Below are 21902 nucleotides of genomic sequence, written 5' to 3' on the forward strand. Positions count from 1 at the left end.
GTGAGGAGAAATGACTTTTGGAATAGCTACAGCAAAGCTGGTAGAGAGAGAACTAGACTAAGTGTGTTCAGAATATGAAAACAATCAGTGAAATTTCTCTTCATGTGTGTGAAGCATTAAAAAATATGAACTTCAATCATCCAGGATTTTAAAACTCCGAGCTCAGGCGTTTGATTATCTATTACAACTGCGAACATACAACTCGTCCCTTATTATCCCTTATTTACACTTCACAGTTGTCCTCCTTAGATAGACTATATAAATTACAAACATGAAACCTCCATTTTTTTCCATGATGTGGGCAGTCCATTCCCTGCCCCCTTTCTGCCTCTACAGCATAAAGCACTTAGAGCTACTTGACTTCCAAAAAAAAAGCAATCGCCAGTAAATCATTTTTTCAACGCGTGTACGTCGTTATTACTTTAGGCCAAAAGCACTTAACTGCTCTTATAAGTCATATCAACAAGGATGATTACAGCTTAACAAGGAGCACTTGAATCCAACGTTGCACTGACAATGACAGTCCATAGTGCAGATGAGTATTGAAGATGATGAGTTGTGAAATAATCGTTCAGATGAGAGCCGAGTGACGGCGGTCAATCACAGTCACGGTACAGCTCACCTGGTTGGAGTATCGCATGCTGACGTTGCGCTGGTCCTGGCGGGAGACGTAGCGGTGGATGGGATCAATATCTTTAGGGCTGATCAGCTCATCCACTGGATTGTGAGCACACATACACCGAGACAGACACATTAATATGCATATAAAACAAACACCCACACAGACAAGAAGGCAAGTGTAATAAAAGAAAAACAATTTTCCGTTATTTATACAAATAAAGACACGCATACACAAACAATGGATGAGTCAAACTGCCTCCTTGGATTCATGTCAGTGAAGAATTAAGCAATATTTACAATCATCAGATAATCATGAATAATGAAAAACTAATTGATTTTTTTTTGGGATGTAATAAATCTCATCAAATATGACCTTAATATATTAGTTTTTCATGATTTATGAACTTGCAGACAGATATTACAATAAACAGAATGAATATGTGGGTTCAGAGCATCATACCAAAGCACACACACACACACACACACACACACACACACACACACACACACACACACACACACACACACACACAGAGAGAGGCGTACCCAGCAGCTTGGCGATGTTGAAAAGGGCCTGACCACACAGGAAGAACATCCCATCACGGCCGGAGTTGCTAGGGAAACGCTTCTGGCTTCCGTGCTTGTTCTGCTCCGCCTCCACAAAGTCAGCCGGTACGTAGTAGTATTTGGGGATCACAGCATGGCCTGGTAAAAGAGACGGGGACTGTGAGCACTGTGTGTGTGTGTGTGTGTGTGTGTGTGTGTGTGTGTGTGTGTGTGTGTGTGTGTGTGTGTGTGTGTGTGTGTGTGTTCATGTTAACAGCACCTTGTCTGGAGTCTGGACACGTGTCATATGTGTGTTTGAGCGAGAACTATCTGTACGTCCCTCCCGTAGTTAAAGAGAACATGCTTAAATAAGACTGCGGTGGTGACGCACGCAGTATGTAAAAGAACAGTACATTTGGTACTAAGAGTGCCTTTTCACAGATCTACCATAACAGGTATTTAATGGGCGCCAGCTGCTGAACCACCGCGGTGGAACAAAGTAGTTCCTGATTGCTTCAAAATGTGTGCCAATTCGGTCCATATTCAAAGGTTCAGTCATTCAAGTCAGTGGAAGCAGCACATTAAGTAGGGCAGTAGGAAAATCATTCGCCCACCACACTGCACAGACACGGGTTCAACATTCTGGATAACACGACTGGCAGTGTTTATGGGTGGGAAGCTGGTGAGGGATCCTGTGCTATTTGTCACATTCAAATTTGGACTTGATGGCACTAGGAGAAATGTTAAGGCATCACCAAAGTTATTACAATTCATCCCAATAGTCATTGATATATTTCACTCAAAACTAAAGAGGAAAAACTAAACGAAATAGCTCATCCTCTAACACAGAGATTGGCTGATATTAAATGGCAATTCAGTCTGATTATCAGGCTACATGTTGGTCACCTCAGGTGTAGAATTATACCTCTGCATGTACAGATAGTAGGGGTAGAAAAATGGCGTATATAGTTGTATAGGCAGTGGTGTATGGGGTGTCCAATATGAGTCTAACCCACTCCAGAGAAAAATGCTGACATAAAGGATGGCACAAGGTAAATGTTGCCCATTCACCACGGTACAGCGGCATGTCTCCCATAGCTGCAACCTGCATGTGTCTATGCGTCATGAAGACAATGGGAGACCGTGACTCCCGGGAGGTCGGGCGAACCTGCAGCAGAGCGCACAATAGCAGCTCCTGACAGCAGCAAATACATTAGTCGGTTTAGACTTTTCATGGTCATTAATGGTGAAAGAGGAAAAAAGTACATTTGTGTTATCCATTAAAGTCCAGCCAATTAACTACAGGACTTTTGTTAATCCATACATAACCGGTACAAAAGGCTCTGTGGAGACGTCTGGAGCAACTTAAGGCAGCTCTGCCTCACATCATTATCCTTTCTACACTCCAATTATCCCTGTGCTATTATGAACGGACCAATAGAAACTCAAAGCTCCTGACATCCCTATCATTTGACTGTCTCCCATCGTAGCCATGGGTGCAGGTGAATATAGAAGCCAGGCTCTTTACTCATGGAGAAAGCCTCTGAGTTCACTTGAATGCAACGCCCCTGTGAGCCTCGGTCACAGTATGTGGGGTATGAATATGGATGGCGTGATTTAATGAGAGAGAGAACAGAGGCTGAAGCTCCAAATCGAACCGTATTGATTTGTCAAATCAGATAAAGTTGTGTGTTCGTGCATTCGTAATTTTTCTCCATCCATCGGTCACTGCATGTGTGTGAGTGCGTGTGTGTTTGTGTGTGTTTGTGTGTGTGTGTGTGTGTGTGTGTGTGTGTGTGTGTGTGTGTGTGTGTGTGTGTGTGTGTGTGTGTGTGTGTGTGTGTGTGTGTATATATATATATTAATTTGCTCACCCTCATTAGACCGGAAGATGATGGGTTCAAGGAGGTCCTGGTATTCTTTGACCTGAGCTTTATTTCCTCTGAACACCCCTGCAACACAAATACACACACACACATACATATTTATGATACTAATTCAAACTTTTGAATGAAACTTTTTGTAACACACATAACAGCAACAGTTGCCTATTTACACAGCGGATACACTACAAGATTAGCATTCATATGGAGCATGTTTATGGCCTCATGATGTACAGTACGTATTCTCTCCCACTTTTTGCTCTGTTTTGCTCTCCACCAGCTCCTGAGGGAAACTAGCTGAGGCTATAGCTGCTTAATGCTCCACTATGTTCACCAGTTAGTCGCTACCTTTGTCTGTCTGTCGTTTGGGACTTATCAGGTAATGTTGTGGCTCGGGCTGTGTTTTGGTAAGAATCTGGCGATATGATCCGTATCATGATACGGGGGTTACAATTAAATTGTGACACTGTAAGCAAGGAGATAAATTGTGATTTTTTAAAATCTAATTTTAGGAAAACTGTCATAGTATAAAGCAGTGGTTTTCAAAGTGGGGTTCGGGGACCCCCAAGGGTCCTTGAGGGGATTCCAGGGGGTCCCCAGCAAAGAGGGGAATAATTTATTTTCCTTTTGTTCTATCCATAAGTAAAACAATGTCAGAATCTATGACTATTTTGGTAAACTTTCTGTAATAAATCATCTCGAAGCAAAAATCTGATCAGATGGGTGACCTTGGGAAAAAAACGTCTAATTCGTGTCAGCTTAGGGGTCCTTGATTTGAAAAAGTTTGGGAACTACTATAAAGAACAAACCATATGCATAAAATCTGAGTAAAAAAATGTTTATGCAATCAGAACAGTGGGATCTGCATCATCATTGCACTACTTTGACAGGGCACTGAAAGGGCACATCTCTTTGCAAATGTAATAAGTATTGACTGAGTTGATCAGTGCATGCAAACTATTCACTGAAAATCAAGAAAGTGTTTTTGAGAATTGATATAGTCTCACAAAACATAATATCGCAATACTTCCTATTTTCAATATTTTCTTACACCCCTAGTTGTGGCTGGAAACACAGCTGATGAGAGCTGAGAGAGTGAACGAAAAGTCGGGCCATAAAACCAAAACAATGAGCTGAAAGATGCTAAAATGCTCTGTAAAGGTGAGGGGAAGTAGAGAGTCGGTTGAGAATTATCTGTGGATTATTGCAGCGTTAATGGTAAAGCATTGTTTTACATGCTTTACAACAGACCCTAGATCAGATTGTTTGTTTGTCCTACAGATGTCCGTGGGGTTTAAACCGACATTAGGGCGATTTAATGATGCTCGAATGCGCATTATTTGGAGAGATTATACTCCTTACTTTATTTCTGACCATTCCCTTAGGTTCACACACAAATTTCACACATCACCTATTTTTAAAAAGTGTGTCTAAGTCCTCTAAAAGCTGGCAAACACCACAATGTAATTTCCTGTCAAACGCTTCAAGTCTGTCTTCTATCTTCAAAAATGACCCACTTGAGGCATCATAACAGCAGCTATGGATAGAACAAGGCTTACCGTCAATCATCATGTAGATGAAAAATATGGGAAACTCGCACTCGATCCCATCAAAAAGCTGTAGAGAGACAGAGAGAGGGTGAATTATTGCTTTTCCATTTCAGAACGAGGAGAGAGGCACGGGGACTTTAAAGCAGCGGATGGTTGAACTTTAGCAGCGCTGAGTATGGAACAGAACGGCACAGGGAAAATATAGAGAAGACATGACATTGTGAACGAGAAGTGACAGAACACACAGGAATAACAATGCTTTCTCACAAGGCTGTTCGCTTTAATTCAAAGCTGTGCTGTTTGTTTGTGAGGAGGACATTTGAAGGTCTGAGATGTCAGAAAGTTTACGATACACAGTGACAAACACACGAAGCATACTGAGAGAAAAAAAACTATTCTAAGTTTATAGGTGACGGTTTGGCTGTGGGCCTACACTTCCACCACTTCAACATAAAAATTCTTTGTAAAAAAAAATATAAAAAATGTTACGACACTTGAAAGAAGAAGAAGTATAAACAATTTGAATTAAATGTACAAAAACTGCACATCTGGGTTATTACAAACAAACGACGAGCTGTGGGCATGAAGTCATGCGGACTGGTAACAGGTAACTCATTCACTGGACAGTTTCAGTGATGTCATCCTGCATCATCAGCGGTGCTACATGGACTGACAGCCGGTGTCACAAAGAGCTAACCAACTAACTGATTATGGGTATTATTAGTCAAGACTGCAACTGGTCCTTGAATATCATAAATAGTAACAAACAGGAGAAACTAGAATGACCGCCTCACGGTTGTACGCCTCCGCCAACCAGTGAAGTTTCAGTTTACATTCATGTCTGTCCAAAAGGTCATCATTTTATCCTGATACACATTTGAGTGAAATTGTCATAATTATCATATTCATTTTTGAGTTATGGTTTTGTGAGGTCCCAGTTACCTTTGACCACCAAAATCTTATCAGTTCATCCTTGAGTCCAAGTGGACGTTTGTGCCAAATTTGAGGAATCCAGGCATTCCTGAGATATTGTGTTCACAAGAATGGGATGGTCGGAAAAGCCGAAAACATATGTATAAAAAAATAGTGATTTTATACCTTAAAATATATGAGGGGATAGTTCCTATGTGGTTGCTAGGTTTCACTTATTTTATATCATTGGGTATCTGCTTGAATACAAAGAGCAGGACACAAGCGACATATATCCATAATATTACAGTAAAATACATATCTTATTATTTGTTGGTGAGCTTTTTGTGGGAAGATAAATAATCGCATAAGAAGCAGAGAAGTGCCTCTGTGAGTCAGCTGCCAGTCTGTATGACTTCATGCTTACACCTCTGACAGACCAGAACTAAAAGGCAACAATGGTTTTATTTTTTTGTTTTTGCTTGGTCTGAACAAAACCAACTGAACTACAGGTGTGAAAGCATCCTTACAGTAAAGTGTTAGACCACCATTAGCAACCAGAGCAGCTTCAAAGATTCTCCAAGTCTTGGAAGTCTACTGAAGATACGGAGACTGGGAAGGACATAGCATATGATTTGCATCATATTCATACTCGTCAAACCATTCACTGACCCCCTGTGTGTGGAAGCATTTGTTGTGTTTCTCCACTAATGTATTCAGGTTTTTCATTTAATTAAACTTCTCCCTCATAAACACCTTGCAGGCTGTGATTGACTGACTGATTGACTGACTGATCGATCGATATGAATGACAAACGGATGAGCGTACGCGTGACTGTGCGGCCGTCTGCTTGTTTTCAGTCGACAGATAAATGAACGCCGGCGTGTGGCAGCAGCAGCTGGAGGGAGTTTTTTCCGGAACAAACACTCAAATTGACATGAACACCATCGTTTGTTGGATTATTCTCGGAATCTTACTCAGCCTGAAATCCTATTATAGATCACACATCACGCGTGTGTGTGTGTGTGTGTGTGTGTGTGTGTGTGTGTGTGTGTGTGTGTGTGTTTGGAGTGTCACACATATACACAAACACACACCTTCATTTGGTTACAAGTCACATGTCGAGAAGACATTCAAGTGAATCACAGCCTTATTAATTCCAATAATTCAATCCCATCTCGTTTATGCTCGCCTAAAGAGGATCAACACAGAGTAGAAATGTCAGCAGCTCTATATTTACAGCGTGTGCCCATCTAACTATGAATGCCACTCGTCCTGACTATCTTTGTCCCCCATCTTTTTCAATAATCTCCACACTGACGGAGGATAAAAGAGATTAAATCCTAATGCAATGACTTGCAGAACTGGCACACACAAATACTGTATGTGTGAGCTGCATTCACCATCCCGTAACAGATACTACTGTACGGTCTGTAGGCTTCAAATGTGCTTCTTTAAATGGTTAATGTGTGCACCCTGTGATTCTGCAGGTATATGTGGCTTCAAACTGTGTTTCAGCTGAGATGAGAGGCAATTAGAGGCTATCAGAGGCTGAGAGGGATGGTAGAGAGAAAAATGAAAAGAAGAAAAGAAGGTGCATAAAGAGATACAGAAGCAGAGGAGGTGAGGGGAGTGGGGGGGGGGAGAGTTGAGGCAGTCACCCAGCGAGGCCTGTGCTTTTTGGCCCGTTGAGGCTGTAAACAGGCAGGGATCCCTGGTGTTTTGTGCTTGAGCAGCTCGACTGATTGGTAAAACTGTCTATCACACAGGCTGCTGCTCTCTGTCAATGGTAAACAGACAGGGAGCACAGGACGTCTGCCCCGCTGTGAATTCTCTCTTAAACACCAACAACAACTTCACTCCGTGTCTTCTGCAGGGAGACCTGGTCTACGTGTGACTTCTTCCGCAGCAGACGGAGCTCACACTGTGTCAGACACTCGCTCGGCATTTGTGTGTTTATGCTTATCACTCAAAGGAGGTAACACTTTACTTTTTGGTTATTTGTAATGTTGTTACACCTTGGAAATTGGCAAGTGCATCATTTCTAACATTTAAAGCAACAGTGTGTAGCATTTAGGGTGGATATATTGGCAGAAATGGAATATAAGATTAATAAAAAAAAATTTTTTTAAAATTGAGTGTAACTTTGAAGCATTATTTAGCCTTCGACAAGCTAGTATGACATGTTTGGTACCAATGGATTGGATAGCTTTAAAACTGAGCCCAGTACAACTTCAGAAAGATCAAATAGCAGCCGGGCGACAGCAGGCCATCAGATTTTTAAGAGCTTAATTCAAAATTGATACAGTGTTTTGGAGAATCAATACAGTATCGCACATGATAATAATATTGTGATACTCATGTGTATCGATATTTTCTTATGCCCCTAATCTACATACGGAGCGGGTCGTCTTCACAGAGCCGGCCGCCATGTTTCTACAGTAGCCCAGAACGGACAAACCAAACACTGACTCTAGAAAGGGCCATTCACGTTATCAAGTTTTCGTGTCGGCCACCGTAGTTGTCCTACATGCTTGGCAAACGGGAGAAATTTCTGTTGGTTGCAATCTGCATCGTCACCCCTACATGCCACCAAATCTTACACACTGCACCTTTAAAAAATCAGCAGTTTGTTTCAATATTCATTACTGGAAAATGGGGGTAATATTTGCTGCATAGTTTAATATTACCACCTGGCACAGTTTCCTCTTATATAACTTAACTTGCAGTATTTGCTGATGCGGCAGGAAATATATTACTGTTAGTAGACGGATGGCAAATGGCAGCAGGAGCGATCAGGAGTTTAAGTTATGAAACTAAACTGGCATCGCCCTCCACAATAAATCTGCCTGCCTGCTGGTAGAACTGAGGGCAGGATGGAGCCTGGAGGAACCAAGGCATTAAACACTGTTTGCTAATTCTTAGCCGTTGTATCGTATTAGCTGCAGGATTAAAGAAAGCTAATTTCAATGTATTCTAAGTGGTTGAGAGTCGGCGCCCCACGAGTGCCCTCTGTGACATATCAAGCAAGCACTTCCACTGTCGATGCCTTTTTTGTTCTGTTTTGAGCACCGACGATCCACCTTTCCTTTCTGCAAATAAAAGAACAGCCAAAAGCAAACTCATTTTGTAAAAGGGATATTTGTTGCAAACATTTTTCAGAGCAACTCCACACAGCAGCTGTGAGAGCCGGGCGCAGCAATCTGTCGAGTCCTGCTGAAGTACATTAAGAAACAGGTCACTGCCAGCCACAAGGCCGTGTATAGCTATTTGAAAAACAAATATGTATTCCAAGCAATGTCTTTTATAAATTATTTAGCAGTATTTTCTTTGTAGGATAAATATTACCTGGTAGTAGTATTTCAAAAAATATTTTAAAAAGAATTTAAGCAATATTTTTAGCCATTTGGAAGCAGCACAAGGCTGTAAACACAACACTTACATATCACAAAGTTGTTATTGCAAACATGTTTTATTCAAATACTGAGCAGCTATTGAGCAACATTAGCATTCTATGAGCTAGAAGGACGCTCGGAGAGCACGGATCTCCGACAAGGCCAGATGCCCTACCTCGCAATGTTAACAAAAGTGAAAAATAATGTATGTATCCACTCTGAAATTGATTGAGTTCTTCCTTGGCCCATGCTACTCCCTTCTACCAAGTTTCATGAAAATCGGGCCAGTAGTTTTTTCTGTAATCCTGCTGACAAACAGGCAAACAAACAAACCAAACTGAAAACAAAAGCTCTTGGCGGAGGGAAATATCGGTCTCTTTAGCTGCTGGGTTGCTGGTATACAGTCTTCCTGTTATAATATGTAGCTAAATATGAGTGCAAACAAATAAAGCTTCCTCAGACACGTCTTCGGTCTCCTGATTTATTAACATAGTTACGCAAAACCATGGATAAAAGGAAAAATGATCTCTATCAAGTCTTTGGATGGCGTTACATCAAATTTTTAAAATCTTTGCTTATACAACAGATGTCATCTTTTCAACCAAATTATATTCTGGGTATAGGAAAAGCTAGTTTTAATAATAATTGCTGGTTGTAATAAAGTGAAATGACATGTGGTTTTGTTAATCATCAATTATCAGTTATTACAAATGAACTCTCTGCTGAACTCTGTCAGCCTTGAGGGTTGATTTATTGGACTAACTTGAAAATGTTCAACCATCCAATCAAATGAAAAGTGGGTGGAAAACTTTCACATTACACATTGTAATTTTTTCCATTGTTAATACTAAAATATTGATCTGTGCAGTTAGAAGTTAAGAGGTTAAGAACAAGTTAACCTGGTTACAGACTTAAGAATCACTGCCACCCTCTGAAATATTGTCTATTATCTGCTATCATAAAACCCCGGTTCAATTAACTGGCCTGTGTGTGGGTGGGAATTAAGCAATGTGATATTATCGAGTTGTGTCAGAGTCAGCATCGGCAATTTAGTGCCGCTGGAATTAAATTAATTAGCAACCCCTTTTTGGCAACCTTATTTTTTGTCTAAAGTCTCATTTCAAATCTTTCTGAATACACATAAGCTGCTCTTCCATTAGGTGAGACCCCAGTACAACACCATGAATTCGCCTACTTCCGTACTGACCCTTGCTATTTTGAGTGCACAGTATGGCAAAATTGAATACTGCCGATACAGCGTGATGTCCGTGGCTGGCTATCACCAGCAGATCACGGTCACCTAAACTGTAGATATAAGAATAAACTGTCTAGGATTGTGTCAATGGCAGGCAAAATAGTTGGTAAACCCCAAAAGCCTTTGACTCAACTTTTTACAGAAAGGACGAGGAAGAAAGTGAGAAGTATCCTGGCAGATAACTCCCATCCTCTCATCAGCCAGTTTGAGCTCTTGAGCTCCGGGAGGCGCTATAGAGTCCCTCTGGCAACTAAAAATGTGTTTAAAAAGTCCTTCATCCCAAATGCCATCAATGTTCTTAACTCAACAAAGTGACTGAGCAGATCTAAGCCACAGACACTGACATGAACTGTTTTAATGTGTAACATAACCTGTCTATGTATATGTTTTTTACTAACTGCTGTCTGGTTTTTAATGTCTGTTGTTTTCTGTGTTTGGTGAGTCAAAGACAAATTTCCACCCTGGTGGACAATAAAGTTTTATTGTATTGTATCTACATGGCCGTGTGCGATTTGAGACAACACTACCCTGTTGAAATTCACACAGTATACAAGTAAGTACATAGTGTGCACAGTGTACTACATGGAAGTGTACAGATGGAAGTATCCGAATTGAAGTATCAGGTGGCCTCAAGCTGTGAATGAGCCACCACTCAGTAGAAACGATGAGAGGCGAAACATCTCGTAGACCAAACAGAAACTCTCTCCGTGTGCCTCTCTGAGCTCATTAATTCTGGGAGGTTAGTTCTGCAGCTCATGCAATGGTTTGTTTAGCATTAAGAGTCCTGCCTCTGATTCACTCCTTGTACACTCACTGAGCTGACTCTGAAGTGAATGCGCCGCCATTCCTCCGGGATCACGGGGGGATTGAGGAAAGGACAATGAATGCACTGTCATTCACATACATAGATATGCATGAGCACACCCGCCGGCAGACTCACTCACAACACACTGAGATTGGGGGGTGAAATACCTGGAGGATTAAAACACTTGAAATGGGAGAAGCTAAGTCGCAGACAGATTTCTGAGCATTATCGTACGAGGATAATACCTTTACGGGCTTAAACATTTCAAAAACTTTTCAAATGTCACACACAAGCACTTTCAAGTTGAACTTTTTTCAGGTTTTAGGCATTGCCATCCATTAGCACTCTGCCTTTTCCCTCTGCATTAACAAGTGGCTGCCTGAAATAACCTCTAGGTACATCTTTAACTCTAAATCTGATGGAGGCACCTCTGTATCTCAGTATGCATGCAGTGTTTTAAGTTTCCATGACCTGAAGTTCAATTTTTGTCACAGAGGACCCCACTATTTCAGCTGTCTGTAAAGTTGGTGGTGTAGCAGGACATTCTCTGTAATGCTTCCTTTCTTCTCTGGTGGAGTTCCCCAGGGATATATCCTGGATCCTTTACTGTTTTTTATCGATCGCTCTCTTTGAGGCATACGATCCACAGATGTAATATTTATTATGCTATGCTAATGACACTCAGCTGTACGCTTTGCTAAAACTTGGGAGGATGATTTTCTGTTTGTGTCTGTCTGATGTGATAAAATCCTGGATGTGTTAGAATTGATTTCAGTTGAAGCAATCTCAGTAAACCAGGTCTTTTCCGGGAGGCCTATTGTTTTAAAAAAAGTTGGAGGAATTCACTTGAGCAATGAAGACTTAAAAACAAAAACAGTGAAATATAGCACAGATAAATAAAAATAAAAACAATGACATCCTTTAGCACCAACCTTCATTTCAGCAGGCTTGTAGAAGCGGCGGTCCTTGTCTTCGTTAGCGGTGCGGTAGCCGTCGCGGAGGAAACGTTTGAAGCCGTATTTGCCGCGCAGCTTGCGGACAATCTTGTCCAGTGTCTGACTGTAGAGGGCGTCGTCATCTACGGCAAAGGCAGGGTAGCTGATGGTTGGAAGCAAAGCTGCATCTGTGTTCTGCACAGGGAGGAAAGATTTAGTTTACACAAAGAACTGAAATGAAACTTCCACAAAGATTTTTTTTACAGTGTATGAGTTAGTACCAAACAAATTTATATGACAAATATATATGTCCATAACTAAACTTAGATTGCATTCACCTCAATTATTCACAATAATTGAGGAATTAGAATTGAATCCTACACTAAGTTATGAGTCAAAACTGTGGGTAGCTAAGTAAGGGATAATGTACAGCGAGCTGGTACCTCCGCATCGCCCTGAAGGCTTTTATTTCACAACAATGACCCGCTAGCTGTACATTATCCCGCTTATTACACGGCTACTTACTTAAGAAATCAATAATTTGACACAAAAACGGTCCACCAGAGTCCGAGATCAGAACTGCGCCCATAGCAACGGCCTGTGATACATAGCAACGGTCTGTTACACAGACCGTAAAAAGCTGTGATTGACCAATCAGAATCAGTTATTCAACAAAGCTGTGTAATAATACCATTTAGCACAAACATTTTTTATGTTCTAAAGGCTCATATACTAGCCAGCTGTACTGTAGATGACTTTTGCCTCTTTTAACGCCCAGTGCATTCTGGGTGTTGTAGGTTTTCTACCTTTTGAGCAACAGGGAACACACCAGCCCTTTTCTCTGTTTTCTCTGGTCCTGTAGCACCAATTTCAAAAATATTTGTGCCAGATGGGAGGGAGGGATGGAGGGAGGGAGGGATGGAGGGAGGGAGGGAGCGGTGGGCTGATCTGGCATCTATGTGATTACATTTTTGTTCATTGTTGTATTATTCAGCCCTAGGGCTTTTATGATACAAAACCAATAAAGACTAGGTTGGAAAAATATATATTTGTGCCTATCTACTGTATATACAGCCTATTTTGATGAAAAGACAGCAGTGAAATACTTTACTAATACTAAGAGTGAAAGCTCCTGGTTATGAACATCAAGGACTGTCTGAATTGGAACAATCATTAGAATGAATATTGTTATTAGGCTTAACAAACCATTATGACTGGGCATCTAATCCTCTCATTTCATTGTTTGTTTGGTTTACTCTATTCAACAGGGAAAATGAAAGCTATTAGGCCCCAACCTCAATATGCAAACAGCTATGAATATTTAAGGTCTATTAATAGACGGCATAGCTTCCAAAAATAAAAGACTTGCTTTCCGTATTCTGCGTGAACTCTGCTGTCTATGAATTGAATAACTGTTGTTAGAGAGACATGCCTCCTTAGATGCTTCCTAGATTTCAGTGCAAGATGTGGTCGACTGTTTGATGCCGTTGTTATGTTTTCTATTGTAATCTTTTTTAACGTCCACACATCTCTACAGCTCAAAGAGGAGCCGACTGCTGCTCCGTCTAGTAGTCCACTCCTCTCTTATTCTTCCACTTCTTGTTACGACTCCAATTTACATGTTAACATCCTCGGCAGCTGCGGCTGAAATGGGATATCGGCTCGCAGAACACATTCAGCGCAGGTATTGGATTGAACATTGAATTCCAATCTTTCGCCAAAGTGTACGAGATAGTGATATTATATTGATATTTTGGTTAGCTCGACATTATCCTGTTGGTCTCTCGCTCCCTACTGCACTCCATCCTTCCAGCTCCTCAACGTTAATCCCATGCAGCTTTAACGCCACTCTCGCCGTCTAATTACATTCATTTCCTCGCGGGCTGACTGCGGCTATTCTGCCTGTCACACAGATTGAGAGAGAGATGTGATCATGTAAGTGTCTGCAAGCGGTGGAGTTGAGAGAAGAGAATGGTTTTGCTCTTGTTTTTCCTCTAAGTACCACTTATTTCACTTTTTTACCTCCCTCCAGCTCTGCAGCCACCTCTCACTTTCTCTGTTTCTTGTCAAGGCTGAACCATCAATAGCTCAGGTACAGTCAGTGTAATGACTGCACCAGAAGGGGGATTTAGAAGTACAGATATCTACTCACATATTGACACAAGTATGTCGTTCGTTTGGTCTGTACAATCAACCTTTTACATTTTTGCCGAATGTGATCAATTTCAGTCATTGATTGGTAGAGACAGAGACATTTAAGAAAGGAGACTGTATCTGTGTTTTGTGGGTTTCACCATTGCCTTAAGGAGACGAGTGACATGTCCTGAGTCTGTTACAGTTTTTCTCATTTGTTTTGGCTCAATTTCTTGAATGAGAATTATTTTTTTCTCAAAACAATAAGTTCAAGTCTCTGAACAATTAGTTTGTTGTTCACAATAGATTTGAATTTCTCATTAATTCAAGCAAATTGCACGTCATTTGGCACATGTGTGCAAAAGAGCGAGTACAATTGTCCACAATTTGCAAGATAAACACTTGAAATTAAACCAAAAAATAAACAAAATTTAGCATTTAAACATACTTTCTACAATATATCTTATGCTTTATTTGTAGGTTTTCAGTCATTTGTAGAGTGGTTTTAGTAGCTGGATGGATGTATAGATGTATAGATGGATAAAGGGATAGAGGGATAGAGGGATAGAGAGATAGAGGGATAGATAGATAGACAGGCTTACATGTGAGCGAGACTCTCGGGGCAGTAGGGAGCACAGGGTTTGCCTGTTCCTGTTGTGGGCGTCCAGATCCACAAATATCACCGACCACGAACAGCCCTGCAGAGAAAAACACATTCGGAGAGCGCATGTCAGTCAGAGCTGAACTATTCACCCTCTACAGGTACACCAACAGCAACACAGTCTCACTAAGATGCACAACAAGTCCTCCATCATTTATGAGAAAAAACACAAACATTTGACAGCTAAAATGGCTAAAATGACTTTAGGCCCACTTTAAAGCCCCCTCCATCACACCTCCACACATCAAAACACACTCTTTCAACGCAAAAGCAGGCAGTTATTTTTGGGTTGCACATGTTTTTGAAGTACAGTGTGGGAGCGCTTGAACAACAGTGAGTTCAGAGTCAACCTATCACTTCAAAAGTCCCCATGTACAAAAAGTGCTGCTACTACAACGCAGTCTGTCCGCCCAGTGCACTTAACCGGCACTGGGAGAGAGAGGAGGGGTGGTTTTTATGCTTTTACTAAGTAAGGGAAGTGATCAAACCTTTCTGGTTCTAAAATGCTGGTCCAGTCCACTTCACCCATCCATCAGCAGCGCTTACATAAAACCAACTGAGTCACTCCTGCAACCTGCTTAGCAGTTTCTAATGTAAGTCAAATGCATTATGTATGAATATTGCCAGAGTCTACTTTTTTTTCCTCAAAAAAACAGATCCAGCCAGGGCTTTTAGTCAAATCAGCAAGCTTTCCTGTCGCAATTTGCATAGTGCAGCGGATTGCAGGCCGCCAAATAGGCAGCTGTGTGACAAGTCAGTGAAATGTCGCTCTCAGGGAAACCTTCTCTGGTGTTACAGCAGCAGAGTGGAAGAAAAGCGAGCATGTAAGATGATTTTATCTTGGATGGGTGCTGAATGTGGTTTCCTTCAGTGGGTTAATGTTTTCTTTTTAATGAAACTAAGCAGTCCGAGCTGTATTTTATCTTTGTTAACCATTTCATAGTTCCACCGAAAAAAATACAATAGACTTTTTTGCCTTTCTTAGTTGCTTTGGGCACTACAACAAAAAACAACACCACAAAAAACATTTTTTTAACTGACCACACAGTTTTTAAATCATGAGCCTCTACCAAATGATAGAGATCGATGTCTTACCCTTTACACCTGGCATTAAAATGTATTTTGGGTGATCGGATTGCAAACGGATAGTGCTTTGACCACATGAAAGTGCAGATGTAAATGCACCCAAAACGCATTAAGGACAGATTGTGATCTGATTGGCTAAACCACCTCCAGAGGGGGTCAATATTGTTTTTATCAAATATGCCACAGAATAAGATTCAATTGATCACACTTGCAATAGTTTAAAATGTTGTAAAAACTTTGTATTTTATATTTTTTATTATTTTATGGCAATATTCAGTTTTGGTAAAAAAAAATATACCGTATATAGACATTATCTTTTACCATAAATATATCTCTCAACTCATTGATTGAGCATGTTTTTAAAATATTAGTCTTTCTTCTTTCTGTGAGCATTTTAAAGAGGCCACATGTCAGGAGTCATACCTGAAAACCTTCTGAAAACTGCAGTGCACTCTGGGTATGTTTTGGGCCTGCACATAGTTTGACCTGGTGAGATGCATGATATCAAAAATCTAAATGTGCAATTGGTAGAGAAAACCACTAAAGGATTAATTATAATTAAATCAAACTGTCATGGACAGACCTTTATTAATATGGCCAAACAACTGCCAATATAAAACAAAAATCAGTAACATTTTCAAGTATGCATTTTTCTTCTCTATCCCCACTTCTCCATACCACCCCACTTACCCCTTCCACCTACTTTAAGGAGTTAGCCCACGTCCTTCTATAATGAAAATGTGACTGTACAATCGGAGTTGATTATAACCCACCATAATCTATGCCAGAAAACCATCAATGTCAGTGCTATTATTATGGGTTGCTAATAAACGCTGACAGGATGTAGATTATATAATACCCCTTTCAAAGACCATAATGTGCATCAACTTGACTTCGCTTTCTGTGCATTGATGTGTATGAATTAAATACAAAGATTTATGTCAGTATAGAAAAGTGCTGTAACCTTTCTTCCACACACACACAGAAAAAAAAAAATTTGCTGGATTGAGTTAGGTGTGTGTCCGCTCCGCTACATCCCTGCTCTCGACTGGGTGTGAATTAGGTGACAATCCCGAGATAGAGAGTGGAACCTGTTAGGATTTGATTGTCCAACCGTGTGTAAACAGCTCTGTGAATTTAATGACTGGCTTTAAAGTGGAAGGACCCTCCCGTCGGCCGGATCAATTTTATCCACAGAGTTCAATTTGTCACACCGAGAAGCTGCTATCTTTGCATCCGCTGTGTGACTTGGAGGGATCATAAAATAAAAAAAAAATAAAAATCTAAAGTTCACCAAACTGAAGGCTGTGTGTCCATTCATCTAGTAAAAAGGCTAAATGTGACACACACCCACCAGAGTCTGCAGACCGGTGTAAAATGTGATAGCGGAGTTGAGAGCGTACTGAATGTTCCGGTTAAAGGGGTCGGGGGAGTTACACTTGGTGGATGAGAGTCAGCTGGGAAATCAAGATTGATAGAGATCATTAATAAGCGGACTGGCTGGCTTGTAGCACTTCCATTCCCACAGAGGGACAAGAGGCTGGATGAGACACTCACAAAGGCCCGACGCAGCATGGGTCGTACAGCAGCTACCTCTACGAATGGATTCTTTCAACAAGCTGAGCTTGATGACAAAATCCATTCTCAGGCACAGTTAAATCCCTCATTTTGCAGCTGATCAGGAGAGAAAAACCAACAGAGACTTTAATATACACTCATCCTGACACCCCATACGTTGATCAGAAAAATACTCCGATGCAGTTGATGGCCGGAGAAGCCGTCGCTGGCTAAAACCAAGTGGAGAAATGAAGAGGAAAAGATAAAAAGAGAGGAGGATTGCTAAGAGCAGGGCTTCCTTTTCCAATCCATTAGCAGATGTAATGAATGTCCCTGTTTTTCCCTTTCCACCACACAAGCAAGAAATAAAGGAGAAACATTTCCACTAATGGACATTGTGAGGGAGATTCGGAGAGAAACCGGGAACCAACATCAACAGTGGCCGTTGATCAAAGTCTGCTGAGCCAAACACAAATATACTAAATGAATCTCCCGATGGTCAAACAGCCACTTGGCATCGATGACAGCGGCACTAATTATGCTGATGATGTGTACTTGTTAAAACAGCCGTGGCTTCAGCTACTGAGTTGGCTAATTCTTTGCGCAGAATGCAAACATATCTCCCTGATGTATGGAGCTGTAATGTGCCACTGCAGAGTGGAATCAGAAAATACGCCAGCCATCTATAATGTGATCTTGCGCCATGTGACATGATTAGATAAGACTCCTACACACACGTGTCTCTTGGGACTTGTGTGAGGAAGAGGAGGAAATGTGCAAGGAGTGGGTGAATTATTCAAATACCTGGTTTCCAAACAGATTGAATCCATTGATGGCCTCCAGAGCAGCTTTAGCCAGGCCCACGGAGCTGCACAGAGAAGATACATTGAGAATTACATGACACATAATGGACAGATGTCACTGACATTGACCTCTATAAATGGATTATTTCAACGAGCTGAGGACAAAATCTTCTACCCCGATATAGGTCATTCTCGATAACGATATACATCAGGATATAGCATGTAAGTCAAGTAAATAGTCTGTATGAAATAACCACATGGTAACACCAATTGTTCTATACTCCTGTGTGAATTAAATACTTGACAAATTAAAAGTACTGAGTAATTTCTCATTTTATTAAGAACTTTAGTGCAAAATGAGCATTTTCAAGTATCAAGTGAAATTATAGAGGAAAAAAATGAATAAATATGTTACATAAATGTTTACAAGCATGCACAGAAAGACAGAGTAATCAGATTAAGAAAGTTTGATTGAGCAGAATTCTTATCAATTCAGATTTTCTGAGAAATTAGAGATAGTATGTGCTTATTATTATCAGTTTAGACGACGTAATTGTTTGTCATATTTTGAAATATGATTTCAGCACGATATGATTGCATTGAAAAACGATAAATGATCATATTGAATTATCACCCTGCCCTAAAAGAATATTCTGCACTTCATAAGAGTGACAATAAATATGGTTCTGGGAACCATAAATGTCTTTCATTTGTCAAAAGCCCTCCAAAAAAAGCATTCAGAAACACACATGAATCTTAAAGTGCTATCTGTTAGGATTCAATAGAGCTGAAGTGTCCCCAGATTGTGGTCTACTGTAGATAATGGATCTCTTTAATAAAAAACTTTGTCCTGTATTTCACACTGGCTGGCTACTGTGATTGCAATGCAGACTAAACGTGAATCAATTTCACTGTCATTTTGTTTCCCGTTCTACCCGGCCAAGTTTTCCCCAGAAAAGAAAAGGAGGGGGAAAAAAAAATTGCAGGGAACTTGGCGGTGACTGGCGGTAGATCTGCTGACATATCAAAACGCATTCAATACCATTAGTGAAGCCTGAATCGATGCTTAAAATATAGAGGATGGCTGGCTAATTCAGCCTGGAAAAGAGCTCTGCTCAAACTAGTTATTTGAAACACAAAATGAAAACGGGCAATACTGGTCAGCAGTGCTGTCAGCACCTCACACAGACAGAGAGGAGTTACAGTATGATGCTTGGTGGGGAAACAGGAGGTTAAAAAGTGATAGCAGGAAACAGGACCAGAACAGCATCATGATGCAATAGTTTCAGTTGACAGCTGGAGATAGAGATTCGCATGATGAAAATGTTGCTGTAGACTGTGAGCTCATACTGTAGACGGTACAACAATATTATGTTACTCTTACATACAGCAGTTCATATCCCAGGTGAGGCCATATCGGGTTAATTGCTTCATATGCTCCTTCATATTTCATATACTGGAGTTCAGTTTGGAATTATGGACCATGTGAAGAAAATCTAAACTAAGTAATCACAGTATGAAAGTCATCAACCAGGAGTCAGTGGACGTCCACTCACATCAATATACGACCACCTTATCTTGTGACTAAAGTTTCATACTTAGGTCATGTGATGACAACTGACCCATCTTTATGACAACTGAGTAAACGCCACCGAATAATGAGCACCATGTGATATGATTTTAAGCTCCAGAAAAAGCTAGTGAGTGGATTTTGATTGATATTTTTGACCACATGGTGGTGGCAAAAGAAGCTGTGAAGACAACATTGACATATTATTACCTTATAAAGTTGATATGGTGAACGTGTAAGCTGACAGTTGCCTGTTTACACATCAAACAGATACAGAGAAAGATTAGCATTCATGTGGAGTCATGTTTCAGGCAACCTGATGAATGTTAATCCAATATTTACTCTCCTTTTAGCTCTGTTTTGGTCTCCACCAACTCCTCAGGGGAATATCTGGTAATTTAGTTGCTAAATGCTCCACTAAGTTCACCAGCTAGTTGCTAATGTTTTCTCTCAGCTATTTGGTGCTGGAAAGATAGCATACAGAGGGTTTATCAGAGCTTTTTCACTGAAAACAGCTGCCTGCGGCGGCTGGCAACAGGTTGATAAGAGCAGTGAGGCTGAACCAAATAGTAAAGTTGCAGGCCGTAAAAACAACACAATTAGCTGAAAGATGCTAAAATGCTCCATAAAGCTCAGGGGAACTGCAGTCAGATGACAACTCCTTGTGGGTTCATCACTACGAGTGACCCATTTCACCTTTCACATAGTCATTTGATCCATTGTTAATATAGAAAATATTGAATTGAGCAGCTTTAAGGTCTTATTCTGACACAGGGACCCTCTACAAGACAGGGCCACACAATTTTCTAATGTAGGACCCACTGTAACTGAAACTATACTTTAGTTGTCCAAACTCCATATAGCAAAGTCAATATCGTTAGTCATTAATTCGTAATCCCATGACCAAAAAACACCTGAACCAAGTAAACCTGTGACTTTTTGAGCCCTGGAGGTCTGGGGCCGGCTATGATATACAGTCAATATAGGCCTAGGCATGGTAACATACCAACCCGTTCTCACGGGAAGGCGTATAAATAGCACGACATTATAAGGACATTACATTCCGTGTGTCAGGAGGACGCCGCTTCTCGTGTCATTTGTCCGCCAGGCAACAAAACTAGGGTAACATCCGCAGCAAAAAAAACACTTAGTTGGCTTATGAAAAACATCATGGTTGGGAATGGAAAGTAGTATGGAAATTATGGAAACTAAGTAAGAGATGTATGGAAACAATGTAACATAAGTACAGAAAACAAGTCACAAACATCACTAAAAAACACGTCAAAAACGTCACAAATGTAATTTACAAAACAAAACACTGGTCTCGAACACAAGTCTCCTGGTTGAAAGTCCTGTGTTTGTTGGACCCATCCACCTCCCATATGCAGTCTTTATCACGTTTTTATTCTACATCACTAGCTCTGAGCGTGGCATATTTACACGGATGCATTTAGATTGCAGTCAGTACAGACAGAGACTACATGGCGTACAAATGACACGCCAAAAGGAAACGCCACATCATCATGTCATTCATAGGCCTTTTTCGTGTGAACGGGCTGAACATACAGTATAACGACAGTATAGTACAGCACATTCAGACGATTATTTTCACTATTGTAAAATGAATGGCAAAATTGACTATCATGAATGATAGATAATGATGAAATATTCATGAACGTATGGGCAAAGTCCTGTTTTGATATCTCTAATAAAATGGTGTTTAACTCATCATAAGTTGGGATATTTCAAGAAATCCAGCTGCTTACAATATTAGATATGCCACTTTACATAAAACACTCCAGTGTAGCGATCTGACTGGGTGTGATGATAAACACGAGGCAGAAGCAATCATTTGATTTGATACGGACAAATGAACACTCTGCCAAAATGAACACATCCTTTCCTGTTCATTTCCACTGAGCCTCTCTCTGCCCACTGGCACCCTGCGACTAGAGATGACTGCTCAATTTGATCATTTACACAGATCTTGTTTACACGGAGCCATTCGGAATCTGCCCCTGCCACAGTTCATGCGCACAGCTTGTTAATTGGTATTACGCAACTACATGTATAAGCTGGCTCACTAATTGTGGAAATCCAAAGCATGACCTCGAGGGGAGGAAATACAAGAAGCGCGAGACACAGGGCTTCTTCACTACATCGAATATGTTATCTTTTCTTGAGGATATCTTG

At 40.7% G+C, this 21902-nt stretch overlaps 1 protein-coding gene across 6 annotated transcripts in view; it reads right to left on the bottom strand.

Moving 5' to 3' along the window:
* phkb (phosphorylase kinase, beta) overlaps positions 1–21902 on the bottom strand; it is a 115363-nt gene that overhangs the window by 57418 nt on the left and 36043 nt on the right. For all 6 annotated transcript variants that reach the window (XM_074660644.1, XM_074660633.1, XM_074660609.1 and 3 more), the window contains 7 exons: positions 18141–18204; positions 14635–14730; positions 11897–12094; positions 4610–4667; positions 3042–3119; positions 1168–1326; positions 623–717 (listed from right to left, as the gene is read on the bottom strand). In XM_074660644.1, the coding sequence (XP_074516745.1) occupies positions 623–717; positions 1168–1326; positions 3042–3119; positions 4610–4667; positions 11897–12094; positions 14635–14730; positions 18141–18204 (748 nt within the window). The remainder of the gene's footprint in view (positions 1–622; positions 718–1167; positions 1327–3041; positions 3120–4609; positions 4668–11896; positions 12095–14634; positions 14731–18140; positions 18205–21902) is intronic.

The sequence above is a fragment of the Sebastes fasciatus genome, chromosome 2, assembly GCF_043250625.1.
Source record: "Sebastes fasciatus isolate fSebFas1 chromosome 2, fSebFas1.pri, whole genome shotgun sequence".
NCBI lineage: Eukaryota > Metazoa > Chordata > Actinopteri > Perciformes > Sebastidae > Sebastes > Sebastes fasciatus.